Consider the following 20692-nt stretch of genomic DNA (forward strand, 5'->3'; position numbering starts at 1 on the left):
TCTCCAGTAGAATGGTTCCACCTGAACTTTAGTTGCTTCTTGGAACGGAAGTTCAGTTCCTAGTGAAAGTCATTGGGCAGCTGACTCCTATGCGTGCTGTTGATAACCTCCCGCCTCCGTACAGCAGGGAGAACAGTCCCTCCTTCTCCAACGGGTGGTGAGGATCAACCCACACACGGATGTTTGTGGGGCTCAGGGACTGGGGGGATCAGGCCCTCCCCATGGTGGCTTCCTGCACGTTGCCCAGCTCAGCGACCTCGGTGTTTGCTGCCTGAGACAGGCTGGATCACAGAAACCCTCTTAGGGCTGCCAACTGATGTGCCAAGACTACTTCTGCCCCTGCTTCCCTACCAGCTCGGGACTCCAGTACCCTGTCTTCTTGAGCCAGACACACCAGTCTGCTCCAGCACAAACCCAGGGTCAGAACTACATGCCCTAAAGCTGCAGACTTAACTGAAAGCAACTTAAGAAGTGTTCCTGTCTTTAACACTCAGATGCCCAACTCCCAATGGGGTCCAAACCCCAAATAAATCCGTTTTACCCTGTATAAAACTTATACAGGGTAAACTCATAAATTGTTCACCCTCTATAACACTGATAGAGAGATAAGCACAGCTGTTTACCCCCCCCCCCCCCAGGTATTATTACATACTCTGGGTTAATTAATAAGTAAAAAGTAATTTTATTAAAAACAGAAAGTAGGATTTATAGATACTAAGGTCAGAAGGGACCATTCTGATCATCTAGTCCGACCTCCTGCACAGTACAGGCCACAGAATCTCACCCACCCACTCCTATGAAAAACCTCACCCATGTCTGAGCTATTGAAGTCCTTAAATCATGGTTCAAAGACTTCAAGGAGCAGAGAAGCCTCCCTCAAGTCAACCATGCCCCATGCTACAGAGGAAGGCAAAAAACCTCCAGGGCCTCTCCAATCTGCTCTGGAGGAAAATTTCTTCCTGACCCCAAATATGGCAATCAGCTAAACCCTGAGCATATGGGCAAGATTCACCAGCCAGATACCCAGGAAAGAATTTTCTATAGTATAGTATAGATTTAAGTGGTTCCATCTAATAGCAGACAGAACAAAGTGAATTACCAAGCAAAATAAAATAGAACACTCAAGTCTATGTCTAAGAAAACTGAATACCGATAAAACCTCACCCTTAGAGGAATTCCAGTAAGATTCCTTTTACAGACTAGTCTCCTTCTAGTCTGAGTCCAGCACTCACTCATACCTCCTGTAGTTACTGTCCTTTGTTCCAGTTTCTTTCAGGTAGGCTCCCGGCTCATTGGACTGAACCTTCCCCGCCTGCACAGCATCCTTGGGGGTGGAGAGGCTCTTTTTAGCCAGCTGAAGACCAAATGGAGGCGTCTCCCAGGAGGTTAAATAGACTTTCTCTTGTGGGTGGACGCCCCTCCCTCCCCCTGTGTAGAATCCAGCTACAAAATGGAGTTTTGGAGTCACATGGGCCAGTCACATATCCATGCATGACTTGGAACTTATAGGTCGCAGCCATGGGTCACATGCTACCTTGAACATCCTCAAGTAGACTTCTTATGTGGATTGGAGCATTCCAAGATCCATTGTCCCTTAAGTGCTTCTTGATTGGGAACTTAATTTGCACATTCCTTTCTCAAGAAGCTGACCAAATGCTTCACAAAGGCTACTTAAAAATCAAGCCAGTACACACCCAATATTCATAATTTTGAATACAAAAATGAAACATGCATACAAATAGGATTAATAGATTCAGTAGATCATAACCTTTACAGAGATATGTTACATGGCATAATTATGTCATATATACATTCATAAGCATATCTCCATAAAGCCTTATGGGAGGCACCATCACACCGCCTTCTTGAGGGTGGGGCGGGGGGGGTGTGCCGGCACCAAAGGCTGCGCCATCTAACACACGCGGGAGGCTCCCCAACTGGGCACCAGCGTGAGGTGGTTCCAGTAACTGCCGCCCCCTTCCCAGCTGACAGCCTCCAGCTTCACGTCGCCGTCCACCTCCAGGAAGCGCACGCGCTCCAGCGGGAGCCGGTGTCGGAACTCATAGTGATGACGCTCGTTCACGGTCACCTAGAAGGGAACGGGCAGTGTCAGACGAGAGGGCGGGGGCCCCAGCCCACTGGGCTAGGACATCCTTCCAGGGTAGCAGGGGCTGGGCCGGGTCCTACGTCTGGTGCTTGTTGGACGTTTGCAAAGCGGGGCCTGTTCCCCACAGGGTCCAGCAATGAGTGGGGCGTGGGTCACATCCCACTGAGCCCTCGCTCCCCCTGATGGGGAGAGGCTGCCATGCAGGCAGGGAAGGTTCAGTCCACTGAGCCGGGAGCCTAACCTACAATAAGGCGACAGTTCACCCCAGCAGAGCGGCCAGCACGAGGCCGGGGCACCATTTGAGTTCCACTTACTCCCTCCAGAGAATGGGGCAGGCCTTCTGCACATGAACAATTTCATCCAGTTCCCGCCCAGGATCCAGGGAACAACGAGGATGGGAGGGTGGGCATCTCGCCCTGCCTGATTAAGGGCTTCACCGTCTACAAGTTCTTTGGGAGGCAGTGCAGCCTAGTGTATAGCACTCTAGCCCGCTCGGTGACCTTGGGCAAGTCAATCCCCCCCCGTGCCTCAGTTTCCCCAGCTGGAAAACATTGTTATGATCAACTCCTGACTATGGCCGGTCAAAACATGGAATTTCTGTTCTGGAGGAGATTCTGACATTTTGGGGGTGGAAAAAATCCATTCTGGATCAGCTGAAAAACTCAAAACTTCCAAAACTCAAATTTCCTTTTGGGTCAATGGGAACATTTTATTTTGGTGGTGTTTTTAATTATTCATTTCTCGATATTATATATTATATAAGATAAATCTTTTCAAAATTCTAACTGGAAAGTCGTTTTGAAACATTTTGATGCTTCCTTTCAATTTCCCCCCCATACCCATATTAAATGTCACTGAAATCGGTGCATTCCCCCAAAGCGTTTCCATTTCGACACATCGGCATTCTGCAGGGAAATACTCAAGCTGCTCCACTCCTGATCCAACGTGCCTCAGCAGTGAAGCAAAGGAGACGGGGAGGCCCGTCCCGAAGGCCACGCGCTCACTACGCCTCAAAGCCCCTTTGGGTGTACGCGGCGATGTGGATTAAAACGGGACATGGCTGCTCTATGCGATCACTGCTCTATGCCCCACATAGACGAACCCGGGCATGTGACATTGCAGCTTTCTCTGATCCAGCTGGATGCAGTCCGGACCCTCCCGATGGCTGAGGTAGGGAGTCCCCCAGAGCCCTGATGGAGAAGGGGTGTTCCCTCCCCAAGCTCCACCTACCTCGTACGCCTTGGCGGTGGTGGTGAACCTCAGCATGAAGCTCTTCCCTTTGCGGAGGGGGATGTTTTCCTTCCGCTCCTCCTGGCCCCACTTTCTCTCCACCAAGCTGTTGAAGATGATGTGGGGGGAGCCCTCAAAGCGGGGGTTGAAGAGCAAGGCCACATTGGCCCCTTCATACTGACCGTAGATGAACTTTACCCGGAAGCTGGAGTGGAGATGGCACAGGCTGAGCCCGGAGCCAGCTTCAGGGACCGTGCTCCTGGCCCATTAGAGATCCTCTCACCTGCTTGTAGGGCCCCGTGGCCTAAGCAGCTGTAACCAACCCTGGCCCTGACACACCTTGGTTTTGCAAAGGGCCTGGTGGCTGGAGACTGAGCTAGGGACGTGTGCCAGGAAGGGAAACCCGGGGCTCCTCTCCTTCCAGCCAGGTCACTCCCATCTGCTCTGGGGAGCACTGGGTGGGGTGATCTATCCTGAGTGTGGGGAGAGGCATGCATGGTGGGGCGGGGGGGGGGGGTGCACAGAGCGGGAGCTCACACTGCATCAGAGCCAGGGGAATGGGGTTGAGGGCATCTCGCTGCCTTAGGGGCGTCCCATCTCCCTACCTGGGAACCAAGGGGAATCCCCATGTACAGACGAGCTGGTTGCTCACCCTGCGCTCGTCTCTGGCACCGAGCCCTGAATCTTCACCCAAGTGTGCGGGCGGAGTCCTCCCGGGATGGCAGTGCTGTACGGGATGGTCTGAGAGACAGAGACTGCTGGGTGAGTGCCACACCCGGGCTGGGAGGGACCAGGCCCCTGGGAAGAGAGCTGGGGAAATCCCAGTCTCGGGCTCCCACTTCCTGCTGGGAGACCCCCCGTAGCTTGGCTGTGCAGCCATCCCTCCTCATGTCCACTCCTTCTATCTATCTTTGGACTGGCCCATCTCCCAGGGGCAGATGGGTGTTGTCCCCCCATCACAGCCCCACAGCTGTCCAGCCGCCTGCATGCTGCACACCCTCCCTAGGGATAGCCCCCTGCAAGAGACCACCGTCCTCCCCCTTCAGCAGCTCTGCCCCTCCTGGCGCTGCCAGCACCAAGTCCAGGTACTCGCTTTTCACAAGGGTTGAACGGAAGGAGCCTGCTTTTGGGGCAGTCGGATCATTTTCTAGGGGCGCTTCTGTGAGTGTGTGCATGAGGAGATGGTTGTGTGTGTGTGTGTGTGTGTGTGTGTTTATGGAGGGGATTGTGTGGGTGGGTGGGTCTGTGTGTGTGTGTTTATGGAGGGGATTGTGTGGGTGGGTGGGTCTGTGTGTGTGTGTGTATAGGGGATTGTGTGGGTGGGTGGGTCTGTGTGTGTGTGTGTATAGGGGATTTTGTGTGTGTAGGGGATTGTGTGTGTGTAGGGGATTGTGTGTGTGGGTCTGTGTGTAGGGGATTGTGTGTGTAAAAGATTGTGTGTATAGGGGATTGGGTGTGTGTGTGTGTGTGTGTGTGTATAGGGGATTGGGTGTGTGTGTGCGTGTGTGTGTGTAGGGGATTGGGGGTGTGTGTGCGTGTGTGTGTAGGGGTTGGGGGGGTGGGTCTCTGTGTGTGTGGGATTGTGTGTGTGTAGAGGATTGTGTATGTGGGTTTGTGTGTGTGTAGAGGATTGTGTGTTTGGGTCTGTGTGTGTGTGTGTGCACCTGCGCCTCTGGGTGTTGGAAAGGGTGGGTGTCTATATGCAGCTGCCTCTATCTGCAGGCCTACGAGCCTCTACATGTAGAAACTAGACCCAAAACTACTCTGTGTTAATCCGAAAACCCCAATGCAGCTGCTCCGGCCGTGACACCCTCTGATCGAACCGCTCTGCCACCCCGCATATTACAGCTCCATATTACAGAGTCAATTCACTTCCCATTCCCCACTTGCCAGCCACCAAGCCTTCCTGCGCCCAGCTGCTGAATGCCCCGGCGCGTCCAGGGAGAAAGCCGGCCTGGGCATGTCACAGATCTGCCCCGTGATGCCCCCCGGCGCTCTGGCGCTCCTTGCTGTTCCTTCGCTTTGCTTTAGTTCCCATCCCAGGTCTGGGGCAGCAGCAGGAGAGGAAAAGACAACTCAAGGGAGCCAGGAACTCACCGGCTTGTCCGGAATTAGGGCCATTGCTGCAGTGCAGGGGATGGAAAGCCCAGGTTAGAGGCAGCACCTTATGTACAGTGTTGGGCTGGCCCCTGAGAGGTGGGGCTGGTCCTTCCCAGAAGCGTTGTCTTGCCTGCACATCCTGCCCAGGATTGCATCAGAGATCTCTGTATTGGTGTCACCAAAAATGTTATCATGCGCTGGCATTTGTCAGCTTGTACTCAGAACCACCTTACCGTGTGTCACAGCCCCTACATTGCTAGCAGTGGGTGGGGGGTTTTACAGGGAATTTGCATACTATGTGTTTGTTTTGGCCAAACTTTGCTACGCATGAGGTATAACAAAGGCCTGTCTCTCTGCTGGAAAAATGATAAGTATTTAATTACAAATGGGAAGGAAATCTTGCAAGTTCCCATTTTTGGCCTCTCTAGGGTGTAAGGCAGTGGTTTTCAACCTGTGGTCCACGGGCCCCTGAGGTTTGCAAACTGCATCTAAGATTTCCACCTCCATTTGAAATTGTTTAGGGGTTCGCAAATGACAAAAAGGGTGAAAACCCCTGGTGTAAGGTACAGATCCAGGGTTAAAATGTTATATATTGTTTTTTAAAGGTTGGGACGGTATAAATCGGAAATGCTTTATTTCTATTCGCCTTGTATTTAATTTTAACCCTATGATGAAATATTATTTTGCTAAAGCTGCATCTTAGAGGAAAGGAGAAAGGGGCCTTGGGGGACATGTGTCTTCAGATACCCATGTTGGAGGGGGCCAGTTTTAATCTCTCTCCTTCATGCAGTCACAGAAGTAGAGCTTGTCTTCTGAAACTTTTTATTGTTTTGGTTTTTTTTACTGTAAAACGCCTGTGTTGTAAATGATAGGGATTACTATCCTGCCCCCAAAACCTTCACACTTTACTAAGGGTAGCCTGCGAACAGGTGATACAGGGCTTAACTTAACAGGCCTCTTTACAGCTAAAGCCAATAGATGCTAATTACCAATCAATAGAAAAGGCCGTGAAGAAATACATTACTTTGCTCACATGGTCTCAAAGTTTAGGTGTTGGATCTGTCTCGCATTTTTTAAAGACACACGGTGATGTTCTTATGTCGAAAGAGGAAGTTTGGTTCCGGGGAGGGAATTAAAAACAAATCCGGCTGTCTGCAAAATTGACCCAGCTTTTGTAAACAGCCTGATAAAGCAATTAACAGAGCATGCGCCTTTTTACTGGTGTTTTAGGTCAACTTGACATTTTAATATGCTTCAGTAAAGTGCTGTGTTCAGAGCAACTCAGGAGAAGAGGGGGGGATTCAATCTGTACAGATACATCGCTAAATTGTTGTGCTCCAGTTGAGGCCAGAAAGTGTGATGTATTTTAATATTCTATGACGTTTGATTCCCCAAGAAGCACCATGATGAAAGAAAGGGGTCAGCCAAGGGGCCAAAGCGGATTTCCGCCATTTGGCCAGTAACAGTCTGTGGAAAATCAGCCTTTTTTCCTTTCTTGGTCATCTCTGAAAAGTGGCTGTCCCCTCCAGTATGGAGCTAGCGTTATAGTTTCTCTCTCTGTTGCTAATACTTTGTGACCTTTGTGTAGTTGTTTAATCAGCTTTATTTAGAAATGTAGTAATTGCATGACATGTCTCTTTCTAAAAAGGAGTGGTTCTATCGATGAATGAATGAAGAGTTCACCTTGATTCCTCTGTCATGAATAAGTTGTACAAGTATTTAATTACTTTATTTAGCCACCCTGCTTAGCATACCCATTGTTTGGTCAAAGTACTGTAATTACAGTTAACAATTCTCCATTGCCCCTTGTCTGGTAGGGGCTTTAGCCCGTGTCTGCAAATGGTGGAGTCCACAGCCACACTGAGTTATTCCATGAGGGGATGATTTCATATAACAACTTTGTGATATGAATAGGGAAACACTCCTCAAGTCAAAATAAAGAGGAGTCCTTGTGGCACCTTAGAGACTAACAGATTTATTTGGGCATAAACTTTCATGGGTTAGAAACCACTTAATCAAATGCATGGAGTGAAAATGCAGAAGCAGGTATAAATACATGAAAGGAGGGGGTTGCTTTTCCAAGAGTGTGGTCAATCTAACAAGATAAATCAATTAACAGCAAGATACCAAGGAAGGAAAAATAACTTTTGAAGTAGTAAGAGAGTGGCCCATTACAGACAGTTGACAAGAAGGTTTGAGTAACAATAAGGAGAAATTAGTATTGGGGAAATTAAGTTCAGGTTTTGTAATGACCCAACCATTCCCAGTCTTTATTCAGGCCTAATCCAGTTTGCAAATTAATTCCAGTTCTGCAGCTTCATGTTGGAGTCTGTTTTTGAAGTTTTTTTGTTGAAGAATAAACAAAATTTCTGTTGAAGGGGCCCTGTCGGCCAGAGGAGTGGGAAGAACGGTCAGTATCCAAAGGGATGCGATGTTCATTCACGACCAAACTGCTCAAAAGGACGCTCCTGGAGAAGTTGTCCGTGTCTGTTACCTACCAAATTGGCACTAGAGGGCACCCGTGTGTTGGCTGAAGTGTGGCGAGGCCCAGATCAGGGATCTCGTAACAGGCCTGATGGGTCCAATTCTCAGTCACGCTTGGGTGCAGTGAGCTGTGGCTATTCTCTGCCCCCCAGGGCCCATAGGGGGCGGATCGGGGGCGTGACCAGAGTGACCTCCCCCATCCCCACCTCGAGTACAGGATGGGGGAACTGGGAATCCCACCTGCTGTTTCTCTGTCTGTCTGTCTGCGGTATCTCCCTGTGCCACCCTCTCCACTCACGTGTCTGATAAGAACTGAGCTGCTCCGCTCAGCTTTGCCTGCCCCTCTGGCTCCGTCCAGCAACCAGAGCCCCAGGGGCGTTGCTGTGCATGGCTCTCCCCACAGAGACCTTCAAATTTCAAATGCCACCAGCTCGGTCTAGGGCGTCAATGCATCCATGGGGCTCCTTTCCTAAGAGATGGATTTGTCCCTGCATCCTCGACCTGGATTTCCCATTCTCCCACTCTGGCTGTGCGCTTGGCTGCCACACACCTCACCAGAGGTGGCTGCATTTCAGGGTGGGGATGATGTGCGGGGGTCCCCTGCTCCTTCACACAGCACATACAGGGCCTGATTGGCAGAGATGTTGCTCCCTAGACCGGAAGGACGTGCCGGTAGCAAATCCCCTCTCAGGATCTTCTAGTCATAACCCTCGTCCCCCGGCTCAGTCCCACTGGTGCCTCTCCAAAGCCCAGGGCAAATAACCCTCATGCCGCAGGGCCTGATTTCCAGGGACAGCGTCGGAGCTCAGCATCAGCACGGGGTGGGGAGAGCCGGATGTTCGGATTATGTCACATGCCCATTGAATCCCGGGAACTGGCGCTGGCTAAGAATTTCAGTGACCTGCCCAGACGTCCTCAAGTGTCTCCTGCCCCTCAGGACTCAGGGTCACAAAGCCCCCCAGATGTGACTGCGGCTTGCAAGCCAGATTTTCGGGGCTGCTGAGGCTGGAGGTTGGGAACAGCTCCTAGGGCGGGGGAGTTTGTGCTGGACATTTCCCGATGCCCTTTGGAAGGAGTTGCTCAGGGCTGGGCGTGGGTGTGAATGGGACCTTCCCTCGCACGCTCGACCCTTCAAAACGACTCCCAGGGTACTCAGGTACCGTGGGGGTAAATCCCTGCAGAGCCCAGCAGCCTGAGGCCCATAGGCATGTGTACGGGGTGTGTTGGGTGTGCCTAGGCACACCCTAGTGTAGGGGTGGGCAGCTCGTCCTGCCCAGCCCACCTGAGCTCCCGGGCAGGGAGGCTCCCCCCGATGCTGGCCCTGCCTTCCCCCATCCCCCAGAGCCTCAGTGCGCCGTGTCCAGGAGCGGCCCTGGACAGTGCTGCAGCAGCATGGCCCCGGCGGGACCTGAGCTCCTGCCGCTCGGAGCCGCGTGGTAAGGGGGCTGGGGCTGGGGCCGGGGCCAGGGGGTTGGATAAGGGGCAGGGAGTCCAGGGGACAGTCAGGGGACAGGGAGTGGGGCAGGGGGGGTTGGATGGGGGCAGAGGTTCTGTGGGGGGCAGTCAGGGGCTGGGGAATGGGGGGTTTGATCATGGGAGTTCCAGGGGTCTGTCAGAAGGCGGGGGGTGGATAGGGGTCAGGGCAGTCAGGGTGGGGTTGATTGGGGGTGGGGTCCAGGGTGGCGGTTGGGGAGGGTCTCGGGGGAGGCGGTCAGGGGACAAGGAACAGGATGGGTCGGGGATTCCGAGGGGGGGGCAGTCAGGGGGCAGGAAGTGGGTGGGGGTCGGATAGGGGGCGGGCCCAGGCTGTTTGGGGAGGCACAACCTTCCCTACCTGGCCCTTCCTACAATTCTGGAACCTCGATGTGGCCTTCGGGCCAAAAAGCTTGCCCCCGCCTGCCCTAATGTCTCAAAAAGAAAGTGGCTAATTGAATCGCACGATACGCTCTGTCTAGACAGCCCGCGGTCGCGCGCGGTCCTCCCCTCCCCTCCAACTACTAGTCTGGAAAATCTTTGACCTAAATAAGCGGCCGCGTGAGGCGTGCCCAGCGCAGAGTCTACAGTGTTCGTAATCTTTGTCACGTGTATGCTGCTGAAATAGCAGAACAAGCCCATGGCTTCCCGTTTTAATTCAACCATATGACACCCCCTTTCAATTTTAAAATACGGATCGGTTCATTGTGAAGCTAAGAAAAGGAGCAGGCAAGCCGTTCCTGTGAAAGAGACTTTTCGAAACCAGCCCGTGGAACAAACAAACAAAGCCGAACAATGTCCCAACAGCACCTCGACTCACGCATGACTTTGTACATTGAACAAGACTTGGCTTCGTCAGTTCATTGCAATGATGGGATTCGTCAGTTCATTGCAATGATGCCGTGTTAGTCTGTATTCGCAAAAAGAATAGGAGGACTGCATCCGATGAAGTGAGCTGTAGCTCACGAAAGCTTATGCTCAAATAAATTTGTTAGTCTCTAAGGTGCCACAAGTCCTCCTGTTCTTTTTAATGATGGGATTGAGGCATTTAAGTCCATAGCACCTGGTGAGCGATGTCTCCATCGCTAGGACAGGAAGATGAAGAAACCTCAATCTGGTTTGGTCAATTTGGGTTAGCTCATTATCTGCTAAAGATAAAGAGCATGAAAAGTGACTGTATCTTTGTCGACGCCTGAGTATCACGGCAGCAAACATTTGGTATTTTGTGTCTCGTTTTTTAAGTAAAGTTTAGTTGTTAATTTAAAAAAAATTAAGTTTAGTTCAGTTTTCGTTTCTTTCGTTAGTTTGATGAATCAAAATGACGCCCTTTATGACAGAGTATTCAATAAATGCTCGCCTTTAAAAACAAAACGAAATCAAATCCCCTGGGTGCACACCCTAATGAAAGGTGCAGCTCATGCCTGGACCTACACCCAGCCCCGCAGCAGGCAGGGCGCGCTGGCCCTCAGCCAAAATGCACGGACCCACACCAAGGATTTAAGATGCTAATGAGCGTTAATTTGCATGTCAGGGGCAGAACTATCCAAATCTTACCAGCCCGCTATGCTAGCTCCACCTGGAGCCAGCCAGGTGCCCGCCAGAGGCCAGGCAGTTTATGGCAGACCCAAGGCTGGCTTGGTTAGTGTCACAACCCTTTGGGGGGCTGGTTTGCTGACCCTCCGCCCTCCTGCACCGCAACACGTGTGATCCCCTCCCATCTCCAGCAGCTGGGGTGCAATGGGCAGCAAGGAGGAAGCTGGGGGAGGTGGCGCATGGGGCGGTTTCTGGTACTGGGTGGGGCAGGCCGTGGGGACTGGGGTTGGCAGGTGGCGTGGAGAGTGTGGTGGGGCTGAAGGCCGCCCTGAGCCCTGCCCTGCTAACCACACAAGGAAATGACATTTCCACCTGTGAGTGTCGGGTGCAAGGTGGAGCTCGGACTCTGGATTCCTGCGGGTCCTTCCTCGGTGTCTGGGCAGCAGCCAGCAAAGGGTTAAGGTGAAAAAACCCAAGAGGCAGCATGGGCTGGAGGAATAGGGCAAAGGTTGGGTGCCAGGACTCTTGGGTTCTATCCCAGCTCTGGGAGGGGAGTGAGGTCTAGTGGTTAGAGCAGGGGGGGCTGGGAGCCAGGACTCCTGGGTTCTCTCCCTGGCTCTGGGAGGGGAGTGGAGTCTAGTGGTTAGAGCAGGGGGGCTGGGAGCCAGGACTCCTGGGTTCTAATGATGGTTTTGCTATTGACTCCCTGTGTAACCTTACCCAAGTCCCTCCCCGCCTCCGAGCTGGAGGAGGAGGATCCTGCCCCAGCCAACGCGGGGGCCCTGTGGCTGGAGCAGGCAGATTGCCCGGTGCTCAGAAAGTGCCAGTGGCTCCCAAGTGATTGGGCCAAGCCAAGGTAAGAACCCAGTAGAAACAGCCCAGCTCTCTTCCCCGCCCCTACCCTGGCCTGACGAGGTGACGGGGCCCAGCTGCCTCCAGCTTGTCCTACAGCTCCCCAGAGCTCAGCCCCTCGCTGCTCCCAGGAGCTGAGCTTTGGGCCCCAGAGCAACAGGGGTAGGGGGCTTTTGGTCTGTGCTCCCAGTGGAGCAGAAAGTCCCTGTCCCTGCCATGGAGGGAGTGATCCCGGCAGGAAACGGTTCGGCTCGGCTCCTGAGAAGTGCTGCAGAGCCGGTGAGTGGAGGGCAGCAGGCTGCTAAAATGTGGGGAAGGCAGGAGCAGGGGACCTGAGCGTCCCTGGTCCTGTTTTTAACCCCCATGGGTTGGTGCAGCCCGACCCGTTCCAAAGGCGAAGCGTGGGGGTGGGGGGATGGATGGGAGAGCCAGGTGGGGAGGGCGGGCTGCAGGGGAGTGAGGTTGCCGGCTGAGGAATGGGGTTTGCAGGGCTTGGCTGTAGGGTGGCTCGAGTCAGCTGGGTGGGGTGTGAGCAGGTAGGGGGCCTCTGGCAAGGGGGAGGGTTGCAGTGAGGGCTGTGGGACATCGAGGAGAGGATTTCCTGGTACCAGAGGAGGGGTCGGGGGTAGACTGGCAGGCTTAATTTGGTGATGTTTGCCAGGCTCTGAGTGGGCAGCCTGGGAAAGGGAGGGGTATCATATATATCATCATGATCAAAGGGATTATTATAAAATCTCTAGGCCATCACAACCGTTCCCTGCGCGGGCCTCAAACTCAGCTCCACCTGGAGGAGAGTCCCCAGCAGCCGTGAGCGGGGGGGGGGGGTCTATGACACACAAGGGATAGGTTCCAATTCCACCCAGCAGCGGGTGGTGTGGGGAAGGGAAGGCAGCCCACACGACAGCATCATTGTGCGAACCAGAGTAGTTTATTGGGTCTGCGATGCCAGCCGGGGGCGGGGGGGGGCAGTGTTGTGTGTCCCTCCTGAGCTGGGCGGCGGGGCTGGGCTCAGAACTGGACGTAGGACAGGACCACGTCGCCGTTGATCTCCAGCGTGTCGATCTGCTGGAACTCGCGGAAACGGTGGTTGTATTTGAAGAGCGGCTGCCCGTTGGCGAAGACCTTGAAACGTCCGTTCCCGCAGCGGATGGAGAGCTGGGGTGGGGGGGAAGAGTGGCCGTAAGAGGGACCCAACGGGGACAGCCACGAAGGAGCTGTCCCTTTATGGGACCAGGCAGGCAACATGGGCTAGTGGAGACCATGCTGCCAGAGAATCTCCATTAGCTGTAACTGTATGGTGACTATGACACACAGACATGCAGTTCTGATGCCATCCAGCAGAGGGCAGCATCATGTGCATGTGCGTGCTCTCTCTCTCTCTGCTCTAGAAGACCCTGGACTTGAGCTAAAGGAGAATCCCCATTTGCTGCTAGCAGGAAAGGGCGTATGACACACAGACGAGGAGTTTACTCACATCAAAGTACTGGCCAGGCTGGAAGGGGTTGTGAGGCAGCTCTCGCTCCTCTGAGCCCCACTGCCCATTCAGGAGGCTGTTCCTGACCACGGTCTTCTCATTCAGGCGAGGGTTAATATGCAGGGCGATATCCTTGGAGTGGCCCATCTTGAAGTTGATGCTGAAGCTGGGGAGGCAGAGAACTGGTGAAGCTGGGGGCTAGTGGGTGGGGGGATGGGGGTCATCTGCCCTTGAGTGGGGTGTGGCTTTGGGGGAGAGGGGCAGCGCTGGACATACAAGCCAGCTGAGCCTGTAGCCAGATACACAATGCCACTGCACTTCGATGGGAGAAGCCTAGTCTGGGCTAGAAAGCACGGCCTCAGGACTGAGAGCCAGGACTCCTGGGTTCTATCCCCAGCTCTGGGAGGGGAGTGGGGTCTAGTGGTTACAGCGGGGGGGTGGGGGCTGGGAGCCAGGACTCCTGACTTCTATTCTCAGCTCTGTGCAGATTCACCATGAGATCTGGTGGTGGGGCAAGTCACTTCCCCCCTGCTTGTGCCTCAGTTTCCCCTGCTGACAACAGTGCCATAGCTGCATACCTCTTAGCGCCCTGCGGGACTAATCCTTTCACCACCACTGTCTTCTTGGGTGTCAGCCCGCCTGGGAAGTTAGCAACGTAGGGGACTTGCTGCAAGAGAATGGAGACCCCCAGCTAGAATGGTCATGTCCGGTACTGAGGTGCGGAGCGTCCCAGTTGTGTGGCAGGGAAGTCACTCAGTAGGGGGCGCTCTCCCCTCAGAGTCAGTGCTGACCCCCATGTAACACTAGAGGGTGCTGGTGGGGCCCCGGGATTTGGATACAGGGGTGCTAACGTGGTGCCCAGGTAATCCTGCCTCCCAAACCTCCCCCTGCAGGTCCAGCCGAACAGAGGAAGTGAGGTGTGTGTGTGGGGGAGGGGGGTTCTTTTCTTCCTGCCACCAGCTTCGTTCAGTGTGGCTCTTGGCCAGCTGGCTCGTTCCACCCCAGAGGTGGCTGCACTCCGTAAGGTGGCTTCGTTGCGGGTGCGAAAGGGCAGAGAAAACCCCAAGTCTGCTGCGCTTACCGGGTGAAAGGAAGCCGGGCCAGCCATCATCTGTGGGGCAGAGAAATCCAAGAGTTATTAATCTGGCCAGCCATGGTGTGGCCCCAACCTCCCTCCGTAAGACCTTGGGGGTGTCTCTGTCCCTGCGGTCCACAGAACTGGCCATCACCTGATGGCTCCTCTCTAGTTTTCCAGGAAATATCTGGCCTTTCCTTAGCTAAAATCCTCCCTAGCCCAGCAGTTGCTGGTTGGATACAGGATTCGCCTCCACTTCCCGTCTTAAACTGCTGTGTAGAATTGCAGTGCAGCTGTTAAACAGTAGCTGCACCCCACCCCCGAGGTGGTTGCATCTCAGGGCTGGGTGAGGATTCCCTCTATAATCAGCTGCCACCTTCCATCCTAGAAGTGGCTGCATTTCAGTCATGGGTGAGATGATCTCTGTATAAACAGCTGCTGTGCCATGCCCCAGTGGCGGCTGCATCTTGGCACTGGGAGACAGATCCCCATATAATCAGCTGCCACGTTCCACCCCTAGAGGTGGCTGCATTTCAAGAGTGGGTGATGAGATCTCTGTATAAGCAGCCACCTCGCCTCACCCCAGAGGTGGCTGCATCTCGGCGCTGGGCTTTACAAGCCGTTCTCAGTAATAAGAGGGTGTTTATCTGGGAATTTCATCCTCCCCGGGCCCCAGTGTACTTACCGGCAGGCTTGTGGGTGGCGGAGGCATATTTGGCTGCGTGACCGGAGAGAGAGAGAATATAAGGGAGGTTACAGGGTCTGAGGCTGCAGGGTTGGAATTGTTCTCCTTGGAGAAGCCCGGGCGAGCTGGGGCCGTGGCTCTGATCCAGGGAGGAGTGGGGCCGGGGATCCTGGCTAGAGGGGCCCATAAAGGAAGTGGCTGCTCAGACAGAGGGAAGGTCCCTGTGACTCTTCTTTGTGTGTGTGTGTGGGGGGGAAGGACCCCGTGCAGGGCCCCCGGTCATGCCCTCTGGGCTTGTCATACCGCAGCAGGCGAGGTGGGGACCCAGCGAAGCCCTGCTGGCTTGTGGGGTGGCATGTAGCTGCGATAGTGGACTGGGTACCCACGAGTTGCCCACCCTGAGCTGACATCTCCCCCAGCCCCGGGCATGTGGGTCTCCTGGGTACTTACAAGCATCCCGGGTTGCTGGTAATACATCCCCTGAAGGAAGGAAACAAGTGTGACACTGGGCACAGAGAGGGGAGAGATATTGTCGGGCCTGGGCTCCTGGGTTCTCTCCCCAGCTCTGGGAGGGGAGTGAGGTCTAATGGTTAGAGCGGGGGGGCTGGGGGCCAGGACTCCTGGGTTCTATCCCCAGCCCTCCTACCATCCAAGCTCTCAGCTTTTCCCCTGAACCAACCCATGTGCTAGCGATTTGGCTGCGGGGCCGGCGCTGTGTGGGAGTGTCAAAGTCCTGTATCCCCCTGGGGAAGGCCCGTCCCCTGTCTCAACCACCCACATGCGCCCCCATCCCCTGGTCACTCACCCCACCTCCCATCATGCCCCCTCCGATGACGTTGAGCGACTGCAACTCGAGGTCCCCGTCCACGTCGACGACCTGCACGTGCTCGGGTGGGATGCGGTGCCGGAACTCGTAGCAGGGGGCCCTGTTCACCATGATCTGGGGTGTGAGATAGGCAGCATCAGGACCTGGCCCCTCATGCCACCCCTCGCGGAGCAGAAGAGCCTCTTTGGGGGGGGGGGAAGGGAGACCTGATGTCTTGGGGTTCACCCTGAGAATACAGGGGGGACGGCTGCCAAGCAGACTCTGGGGATCAGCTGCTGATGTAGGAATTGGGGAGGGGTCTTTTCTCCCCAGCCCCTCTGGCTTCCTTCTGACCCCTGCTGGCAGGGCCCGGCTTGCAGGCAGGGAGGGCCAGACTTGGGGGGGCAGGAAATTGGGGGTGAGGCCTCCTGGCCCCCCATGTTAGAGATCAGGTGTTGGGATGTTTTTGGGGGGGAACAATTCCCCCTTTCAAAGCCATCTGATGCTTCCCACCCAGATAGGGGGAGCTGGGTGTCATGCCCCCACCCCTTTTCCCAGGCCATTGGGGAGCAGCCTCCAGCCCACTGGCTTGGAACATTCAATTTCAGATGGGGTATCATGCCCCCTCATTTGACCCCATCATCTTGATCCAGTGGGGCCCACCCTCCTCATGGGTTTCTCCCCACCCCCCACATTTCCCCTGCCACAGATGGGGGAATCCCTCCAATGGCATATTGTCCCTCTGTCCCCAGTTCAGAATGTGGCCATCCACAGGCCCCCCCACCCCCCAATATCCCTTGTGCCTCCCACAAGCCTCCCCATACCCCTCCCCCCGATATCCCTTGTGCCCCTCCCCCATCCCACCCCACCTGGTAGCCCTCGGGGGTGATGGTGAAGAGCAGCTCGAAGGGCTGCCCCTTGCGGAAGGGCATGTCCTCCTTGTGCTCTTCCTTGGCCCACTGGCCCTGCTGGAAGCTGTTGAGGACGATCTTGTCCCCGCTGTCGAAGCGGGGGTTGAAGTGCAGGGCGATATCGGCCCCCTTCTGCGGGCCACAGGCGAAATTCACGCGGAACCTGGGGGGGGGTGAGAGAGCTGCGGTGGGGGGGGGTCACAGATTCCACCCCCTGCATCGAATGTCTAAATCCAGACGGGCTGTTTTCCTAACGGAGCCGCTCCAGGAGTTACCTCTGGCCTGGGTTACCCTGGGGGTCAGACTAGCTGACCCCCGCGGTCCCTTCCGGCCTGGCTGCAGCTCTTACAAAGAGCTGGGCACGCCAGGCGAGCCCCGTCCAGCCCCGCTAGGGACCTCGTCCGCTGGCCGGGCGCGGGCACGCGGGCAACGGGCGCCGGGCTGCGGGGAGCGGACTGCCGAGAAGATGGAGAGGGCTGGGAGAGTCTGGCCCAGCCTCAGGCTGCGGGGGGGATCGGGTCCCTGGCTATCAATACTGGGGAGGGTAAAGGCCAGCATGGGGAGGGAGCGGCTGAGGCCCAGGGTTGGCTCAAGGGGAAATGGGCCAGGCAAAAAATTGCAGCTGGAAATTCAGAAGGTTTCTAGCCATCTAGCTGCACTGCTGACCCCTGCTGGGTGGACTCGGGGCTGCTGGGCTGTGTGTCATAGGCCCTATACTGCGGAGAGGGATTTTGTTCAAGGCGCTGGAGCGGAGAGGGGCTGAGTCCTGTTCCCAAGAGGGGACGAGCTCGCCCTCTTGTGAAGGAGGGATCCGAACCTCTCCCCCGTGGGGGGAGAGGCAATGTGAGGCGAATGCCCCAAACCAGGGGCCGGTAGTCAGATCTAACTAGCCTGCAGCAGCTCCGAGCAGCGATGGGTCCTGGGGGGGTGACTTTCTGGAGTTGCCATGACAATGGCACCTCCCCCCCCAGCATAGGGGTGTGTCAGGTGTACACGCTGCACATTCTGGTGCAGACCCTCAGAGCCGATCCCCTTTCACCCCTCCTTGCTCAGCCAGGAGCTCCGGGCCTTTTCCCCACATTCCCACCCCGTGCCCGGGGCTCCAGGCTCTGTCGGCAGGTTCCTGTTTCTCTGTTTTAATGAGCCACAAGCCCAAGGTCATCACCCTTGTTAAACATCCCGCCGTGCTCTTTGCTGCATCCTGGCCTAACTGGACCCGTCTGCCTCCCGAGATCCCCTCCCCTGTGTGATTCTGCTCCGTACTGCCTGTCCCAAATGCCTCGGCCGTGTGGCTGTTAAACGCCTGCCACGTTCCACCCCAGAGGTGGCTGCATCTCCATTCTGGGGGAGAGATCCCTGTATAACCAGCCCCCATGCTCCACATGAACCCAGCTGTCCCCTTCCCCTCCCCCACTGCCTGAAGTGTTACCTCTTGGTGTGATGGGGCACTATGCCCTGAACGTAGATGGACATCCCGGGCCGCAACCCCCCGGCGATGGGGGTGGCATGAGGGAGGGGCTGAGAGATGGGGAAGGAGAGAAGATGCTGAGGGGGGAATTGACCGGTGACACTGCCGAACACGTAGACACACAGTGCTGGGTGCCAGTCCCCTCCCCACTGCCCGCTTCTGGCCCCTTTAGCGATGCCGGGGAGATTGCACCCCTCTGCTGCCCTCCAGCCTCGCCTCTCCCTGATTTGCCTGGCCTGGGGCTGGGATCTGACCGGAGCCCCTTCGGGAACCAGGCCAGGGCTCCAGGCCGCAGCAGGGCCTGGGGAAACTGATAGCTTTGCAGGAGGAGTCTGGGGGACACATGGCCCCTTGAACATGCTCCTTAGCTAGCAGCATTCCCCCTACCCCAAACCAACTGGGGGGGCGGGGACACACCCCAGCCTGCAACCTCTGCCTTTTCCGCGGCTGATTCTAGTTAGCAGGCGTCTGTACCGCCCTTTGGGATCCTCAGGGAAAGGAGCTGCGGAGGGACCGTGTGTTAATTATTAATGGCTCCCACCCCACCGGTGAACTGGATGAGACCGCCCAGGGATCCGGCTGGGCTGGCTGAGAAACAAGCAGGGGATTGGGCGGGTTTCCCATGCCTCACCCCATCCTAGCCCCCCTCGCCCTTGGGCTCTTAGCCAGGTGCCTTCCAGAGCAGCACCCCCAGCTCCCGGGGGAAAAGCCGGCTGGCTGGCGAGGACGGGATCCGAGCGGAGCCGGTGTCCGTCGGCAGGCTATGGGAATCTCTGCTGTTTGGTGAGCTGAGCAGCCTGCCCCCGGGCTGAGTCTAAAAAGTTCCCACCCCAGCCACCCCTGCAGCTCATCTGCCCGGTGTCCTCACCCCCACGGGTTTATTTGTTTTTGCCTTGGTGGCGTTGGATCTCGGGCAAGTGCCGATGGCGGCTGCCCATGCCTGCCGGCTGCTGTCTGTTGGCATCTCGGAGCGGGGTGTAAATTACACATCGGTTTGGGGGATTTTCCCATGGTGTAACTGACCCACCAAGAGATGGGGCCAGCAACTAACCAGAGTGCCAGAGGAGGGGTGTCTTCCCTGAGTGGGGAAGCAGAATCAGGCCTCTGCTTGCCACCAGCCAGCTGGGAAACTTTCCAGCGTCACCAGCCAGGCGACCCTGAGGCACAGCCATGCATTATGGGGCAGGGGGGCTGGATGCAGCTAGCCGAGGAGGAGGGCTGTCTTGATGGATATCAGTAGCCACCGTCCATCCAGGGGCCAGCCGGGTGTAAACCTGCAGCGACTCCACCTGCTTTGGAGACGCCACTGGATTCGTGCCGGTGGGAATGGAGATCGAAGTTATTTAGGTGCCCAACTCCCATGGGTTTCATTAGGAGTTAGGTGCCTAAATTGAACGTGGGCCTCGTTATGCGTGTTTTACTGAGCTGAGCTGCTGCCATTTCACGAGGCCTAGGAGAGATTCGGCCAACGGGCCAATGAACGAGGGGACACGCAGGGCCGTGGGCCTAGCGAGATTTAACTGAGTCTATGGGGCCAGCCGTAGGTTTTGTGTGAAAAATGTCACACCCGGTTCCCGACCTTGCACCTGCTCAGTGGAGCCCTCCGGTGGCAGGTTCAGCCAGAGCTGGGTGCCTTCGTTAAGAGCCAATTCCCACTGGCGTTGCCCCACCGAAGCTATGGGTGGCTCCAACAACTGAAAGTGCGCCACTGAGTGGGGGCGGGTGATGCAACCATCTCTGGGGAGCAGTGAGTACGATAGACAAACTAGAGCTAGGCTGAAGCAAATTCTCTGCCAATGGAGTTGGATCGGCCTGAAATTTGCTCAGGTGGGGCTGGGACCCGGGGAGGGTCCGTATGCAAAGTGGTTGGAAGGAGGGGTTCCGGGGAGAGGGGGGCCGTTAAAAATACAGACTCCACCCTTGGATGCGAAACGGCTCTAAGTGGTGCCGTGCTCCCAGCGGGCAAACGGCAGCTCAGGCAAACAGCAGCATGGAAATCTTTCTGGGCCTGCCACTTGCTCTCCTCCGCTCGGAGCTGTTTCATGGCTTTGCTTTGTTCCTGGCTGGCTGCGGGGGGCTGGGGGAGCCCAGAGCCATGCCGCGGGGTGTGTGTGGGGGGGGTAACACCTACCGGGTTGTAGTTGGGCTGGTAGCCAGGTGCAGGGATGTACGCCATCGGGGCGCTGGGGTCTCTTCCTGTGCAGCGAATGGGCAGGACGGGGCACAGGGAAAGGAGTAAGCAGAGGGAAGGGAATTTATAGTCCTGGATTGGGAGGCGGGGCAGCCGGGCCACTCGGTCGTCCTCTGCCCACCTGCCCAGTAGAGGTGTCGCCCCACTCAGCCATACCCAGCTCAGTGGAAAATCCCCATTTTGAGTGGAAATGGCAAAGCCAAATTTCTGATGATCTAGTGGTTGAAGCTGGGGACGGGGAGGGCTGGGAGGCAGGACTCCTGGGTCCCATTCCTAGTCTGGTAGGAGATGGGTTAGGGCAAAA

General features: G+C 55.8%; 2 protein-coding genes across 3 annotated transcripts; both read right to left on the reverse strand.

Moving 5' to 3' along the window:
* Window positions 1–1724: 1724 nt before the first annotated feature.
* On the reverse strand, window positions 1725–5588 carry LGALS7 (galectin 7). 2 transcript variants are annotated; one of them, XM_038381985.2, is made up of 4 exons: window positions 5435–5588; window positions 3990–4078; window positions 3338–3443; window positions 1725–2089 (listed from the first exon to the last, which is right to left on the reverse strand). In XM_038381985.2, exons 1-4 carry the CDS (start codon window positions 5456–5458, stop codon window positions 1913–1915), a joined length of 396 nt encoding a protein of 131 aa, XP_038237913.1. In that variant the 5' UTR covers window positions 5459–5588; the 3' UTR covers window positions 1725–1912. The 2 variants fall into 2 exon arrangements, with proteins under 2 accessions (XP_038237913.1, XP_038237912.1); XM_038381984.2 differs by having other exon boundaries at window positions 3338–3542; window positions 5435–5585.
* A 7115-nt stretch (window positions 5589–12703) lies between these two features.
* LGALS4 (galectin 4) lies at window positions 12704–20373 on the reverse strand. Its single transcript, XM_038381907.2, has 10 exons — window positions 20329–20373; window positions 18159–18247; window positions 16688–16892; window positions 15819–15953; window positions 15464–15493; window positions 15014–15046; window positions 14335–14364; window positions 13832–13920; window positions 13254–13419; window positions 12704–12934 (listed from the first exon to the last, which is right to left on the reverse strand). Exons 1-10 carry the CDS (start codon window positions 20371–20373, stop codon window positions 12788–12790), a joined length of 969 nt encoding a protein of 322 aa, XP_038237835.1. The 3' UTR covers window positions 12704–12787.
* Between the last annotated feature and the right edge of the window lie 319 nt (window positions 20374–20692).

Source organism: Dermochelys coriacea, chromosome 23, assembly GCF_009764565.3.
Source record: "Dermochelys coriacea isolate rDerCor1 chromosome 23, rDerCor1.pri.v4, whole genome shotgun sequence".
Classification (NCBI taxonomy): domain Eukaryota; kingdom Metazoa; phylum Chordata; order Testudines; family Dermochelyidae; genus Dermochelys; species Dermochelys coriacea.